General features: G+C 45.8%; 1 protein-coding gene across 1 annotated transcript; it reads left to right on the top strand.

Moving 5' to 3' along the window:
• Positions 1-1,119: 1,119 nt before the first annotated feature.
• TAL2 (TAL bHLH transcription factor 2) lies at positions 1,120-1,476 on the top strand (the record flags this gene model as incomplete). The annotated part of the gene is made up of 1 exon (XM_084305336.1): positions 1,120-1,476. The coding sequence occupies one exon, from the start codon at positions 1,120-1,122 to the stop codon at positions 1,474-1,476; it is 357 nt and encodes a 118-aa protein (XP_084161462.1).
• Positions 1,477-5,391: the final 3,915 nt, after the last annotated feature.

Below are 5,391 nucleotides of genomic sequence, written 5' to 3'. Positions count from 1 at the left end.
TGAGGGGTGCTTCTCCCCAGCCCCTGTGGGACTGCTGTGTGGGTGAGTTTGCCATATTAAGAGCCTGGGTTTACACATGCAGAAGAAGGTCGGTGGAAATATGTGCCCTTTATTCCCTTGGATGTTTTCCGTTCCCTTGGATTGTTTTCCCTGCTCCAACTGTCTGTGTGCCATTGGCATAAAAAAGCAGCTTCAGAAATGGAAAAGTGGATGTCTGCCACAGGGCTGTGTGAGAGCAGGGAAGGCTCTTTGGAGGGAACTACATCCATCAGATGTTTATGAGCAAGGACCAGAGGGCTGTTGGGGACCAAAACAGCCTTCCTGGGAAAAGGGAATGGGCAAGAAAAGCTGTGTGGTCTGGCGTGTTACAGATGGGCACATATGCCTTCATCCATCTCAGCTGGTCTCTGGGATTCCTTTTGATGGCAATACAAGCAAGGCTGGGTCAACCCCACAATCCCTTGATCACCTCTCTGCCAAACTGCATTTAGAGCCACCCCTCAGAGCTTGCAGAGCAGTCTCCTGCTGCCAGATCTGCGCTGGGCCGTGGGTTTCCTTAGCTGCTCAGCTCCCCGAGGTGGCGTGGCCAAGTAATCTCTACGGGGACATTTTGGCTGGAATGCCTGCACGCTTTGTAGGAGTCACGCTTAACCTCTGCAGCCTGCAAAGCCCTGCCCGGGAGCACTCGTGGCATTTGTGGCTTAGCCTTGGCAGCTCTCAGAGGCTAAAATAGAAGTCCAAATGGATCCAACTGGAGAGTGCCTGCCGCCAGCAGCGAGCAGTCAGTGTGGGCTGGGCAGGACACCAGAACATAGCCTCCCTGGAGAAGTCTCCCGAAATAACCATAATCACACGTGCTCATTAATATCAGCTGTCTGACCTCTGCAGGCCCCAACACAAGGTCCACCCAAGCCTGGCTGAGCTCCTGCTGTGAGCCACGAGGCCTGGGCCGGGTGGGAGCAGCCCCCAGGGAGGTGTGAATGGGGTTTGGGAAGCACGGGGGTGTTCTTGGCCTCGTCCTGCCTGCCCTCCCTCCCTCCAAAGAAGTGCCCTGTGGGTCAGCAGTCAGGGGTATCTGGCATGGGCTCACCATCTCCTCTGCTTTGCAGCGCTGTGGGAATGACAAGGAAGATCTTCACCAACACCAGGGAGCGATGGAGGCAGCAGAACGTCAACAGCGCCTTTGCCAAGCTGAGGAAACTCATTCCCACCCACCCGCCTGACAAAAAGCTCAGCAAGAACGAGACGCTGCGGCTCGCCATGAGGTACATCAACTTCCTCGTCAAGGTGCTGGGAGAGCCCGGCCTGCAGCAGACGGCAGCGGCAGCACGAGGCAGCCTCCTGGGCTTCTTCCAGCAAGCCCCACGCCTGCAGAGCATGGAGGAGCTGGCTCTGGTTGAGAGCTGTGGTGCCTCCTCTCCTGGTGGGAGCAGCAATATTGCAGAGTGCTGCTGGCCAGAGACTTTGTCTCCTTAGCAGACAATGAGAGATTGGTGTTAGTCTGATACATGTATTTCCCCCCCACACCTTTTTTTTTTTTTTTTTTTTTTTTTTTTTTGTGGGTTGCTTCTGTATGTACATTGATTATTTATTTATATTTATTACTTTTTTTTTTTTTTTTTTTTTAATAAGTTTTTATTTAACAGGAAAGGAATTCTTTGGTCAGCCAGCAACCTGAAAGACCAGAGAGAGAACTCTCAGACCCTGGGAGCCTGGAAGGACTCACCGCTGCCACAGCAGGGTCCGAGCCAGAAGGGCATTCTGCCCTGATCTCTGTTAGAAAGAAATTCATCCAGTGATTCTGGCAAGGGAAGAGATTGTTCTCCCACGCTATTTTGAGGAAAAGCTACTGAGCTCAAGTAATCCTGACCGTACCACAAAATTTTTCCAAGAAAGACATCTGACCTCAGTTGCGAACAATTTTTGAGGGACATTTGCTCCAGTCATTCACCTGTGGTTCCAGTAGCTACTGTCTCTCACTGTTAAACCTGCAAATCTTATTTCCAGCTTGATTTTTTTTTTTTTTTTTTTGAAACTACAAGTCCTAGCCCTTGAACCTGGCCACACCTTTCACTGTATTGGAGGAATCCATCATATTAGAGAAATATGCTATTAAACAAAACTAAACATTAGTTTAAAGAGGTCCCAGGACAAAGGCCTCAGTGATGCGCTGAGGAAACCTTCTTGGAAGTGCAAGTGAGAGGTGCCCCTTCCCACTCAGAGGTGCAGAAGCAGTGGGTGCAGTCTGGGTCTGGCAGAAGCTGCTGGACATACAGGACCAGCACACTCTGGTCCCTGTTGGCACAGGGAACAACCACCTTGCTCTGGGCATTTAGGTGACAAGCAGGCTGAGAGAGGTCTCACGAGTGGTGACCATTGTGGGTTGTTGCACACAAATCAATTCAATTTCCTGAATTATGGATTCAGATTTTTCCTGATCTATGTCAGCAAAGATCTGGTCTGCCTCTGAAGAGTGTAAACCTTTTCTAGAGGAACAGAAAAAACGACACCAGGTGTAAGCAGATCCTGTTCCGATCCTGTTCCCACTGACACAAGTCTTTTCTCTTTCCATGTGGACCCAGGTACACTTCAATACTTGGAAAAAAATATATGTATATTCATGACAAGTGAATAAATGGAGCTCACATGTGCCAAGGCATCTCCCTGGGCTGTTTCCACTTATTCATGAGGGCAGCTCAGGGCTGGTGCTGTAGGATGCAGGAGTCAGTGGAAAACTGATCCAAAAAATAAAAAACAAAAAATCTGAAAGGGTTGATGACTGTACCATTTTGTTTCTGAATACTGTGAGTCTTTGGTTTGCTTATCTCTGCATTTCTGAGCTATCAGGGCTGAGGACTGTGCTGGAGAGCAGCTAAATGAAAACACACTGAGAGACTCTTGGATGGCCTGTGCAATTAGCACTGCCAACTCTGCCTGCTCTAATGTCACCGAATGGAATCGCAGCCTCTTCTGCATGGAGCCTCAGAGGTAATGAGCCAAGTCCTAGCTCTCTGTTTACTTGCTGGGAGTTACAGCAAGACAAATTAGTCCAAGTCAATCAAGGTACTTATTGGTGAGGTGTGGTGGTGCTCTTCGGTCCATCACCCACTTGATATCCTAGGAAACACACATCACCAAGTCAGAACATCTTGTAAGAAGAGTTATTGATGAGGGAAGGTGAAAGACAACCTGTCTATTTTGTAACACAACATGCTTATGTATTTTTTATCCTAAAAAGTTCCCCTCTTGTTATTGCTTTGGTTCATATCAACACTTTCTTTGTTCTCCTTTCCATTTAGGAGCTTCTTACTCTCATGTTCCACTTGTGTTTGACTAGTTCTGTCTACCAAAGATTTTTTTTTTTGTCATATCTTTTTTCTTTGTGTTTTGCAGATTTCTTATCTGTATGATCATGAACAAATGTGGTGCACCACCTGATCATATTTTGTGCTATATGTTTAACATCTAATATATTCCAAATAAATTATTTAAGAAACAAATCTATCTTTGTCTTTATAGCCTCTAAAATTCAATTTTACATTTTTTGTGATATTTGGTAGAGGATATCAGAAACATCACAGTATAATTTCCAGTAGAGAATCATTCTACTACTCAGCACTTATGCAAGATTCTTGTTCTTAAGGAACGACTTGGAAATACTAACAGATGATGAAAAATGACTGAATTTCTTTGTTTATTATAATTTACACTTTTTGGTGGAAATCTATTTCAGTCTACGTATGAGGAAGATTTTGACCAGCTCTTGAAAAACACTGATAAGTAAAATTTAATTGTGAAATACTGTTCTGTCTTCCAAATATTTACAACTCAGAAAATTTTAGCCAACTCCATTTTAAAAAGCAGAAGTAATCCTGAAGAGTTAACATGAACTCTGATTTGAGTCTATTGTTATCCAGAAATGTTTAAATAGTTACAATCTCTGGATTCAGACTGGAGCACAAGTTCAGATATAAAAACTCTTCCAAAGTTCAGAGGAGCTTGGGATGTAAAGCTGCTCTGGCTAGCACCCGCTGGGAACAACCTAATCCCCAGCTGAATACAGGGCTGGGAGAGGGAGAGGGAGTACTCAGGTGACAAATGAAAAAGCTGTGAGGAAAAGACAGAAAATCACTGGGACACAGGGACAATTTCAGCTTCTTTCTCAACTGGATGTCCCATACTGCTCTTTGGAGGAGAACTCCTTATCTAGGAGTGTAGTGATAGGACAAAGAGTAATGTCTTTAAGCTAAAAAAGGGTAGGTTTAGATTAGATATAAGGAAGACATTCTTTACTCTGCGGGTGGTGAGGCACTGGAACGAGTTACCCAGAGAAGCTGTGGATGCCCCATCCCTGGAGGTGTTCAAGGCTGGGTTGGATGGGGCTTTGGGCAACCTGGTCTGGTGGGAGGGGTTGGAATGAGATGGTCTTTAAGGTCCCTTCCAACCCAGACCATGCTATGATTCTCATTCTATGAAACACCAAGACAGATATTTCTGTATAATATGTGCCTGAGAAAGATGTTGACCCGAGAGATTCTATTTAAAAATAATGAAATCAGCAAATGTGACCTTTAAAATATGTATTTGCACCATGCATGGCAACATCAACTTAAGAGAGTGTCCTCTGCAGAGAGAAAGTAATGCTGAACCAGTCGGCATACTCAGCATCATGTGCCCACTCTTCCTCTGGGGGTGGGCATGGTAAAATCATGGTGCTGTGCTGTGAGATAATGGTACCTGTGGCATGGAGGTCTACCACATCACGTGAAGCTGGCTGAAAATGTCTCTTGTTGCAGCAGTGGCAAAATCTCAGTGCAAATGACAAAAGTGTCCCTAGCCATAAGGCCCCTCCTGAGTCTCCTAGTGGTAAGTAGCAGCCCTAAAATGGGTTGTGTGAACTGCTGAACAGCACTACCCCCGTCCCGTGAAGTTCTTTGTACGCCTTTGTATGCCTTCTCCTTTATTTTGAATTTCCATCAAGATCAACAGAAGAATATACCTCTGCATTTCAGGTGGAAGGAGGACTAGTTTCTTTAGAGGCTGGCTGCTGGCAGAGAAGTGCCACTCCCCTGCTGACACAGAACCCGGGGGGACTGATGCCACAGGAACTGAGCACATTCTCAGTACCTCCTTTGTGGCTATGGATCGTAAATGAAGCACTCATTGGATATTTGGGTTGAGCAAAGCTAGAGAAGCACTGCAACATCTTGCTCTGAGCAAGAAATGGGCACTGCAGCACCAACATGCTTCAAAAACACATGATTCGGGAACCACCTAGTAATTTATATTCCCATATCTAACTGTCTCCCACAAATTTCTTTGCTGGTAGGGAATGATATGCAGTGACCACGGCTAAAGTAGTGTGAGCAAGGCAGATCTGACTTTTGTTCT

The sequence above is a fragment of the Netta rufina genome (genome assembly GCF_964035555.1).
Source record: "Netta rufina genome assembly, chromosome: Z".
NCBI classification, from domain to species: Eukaryota; Metazoa; Chordata; class Aves; order Anseriformes; family Anatidae; genus Netta; species Netta rufina.
The sequence above is the reverse complement of the archived record's forward strand: the minus strand, read 5'-3'. Positions and strand labels throughout refer to the sequence as shown.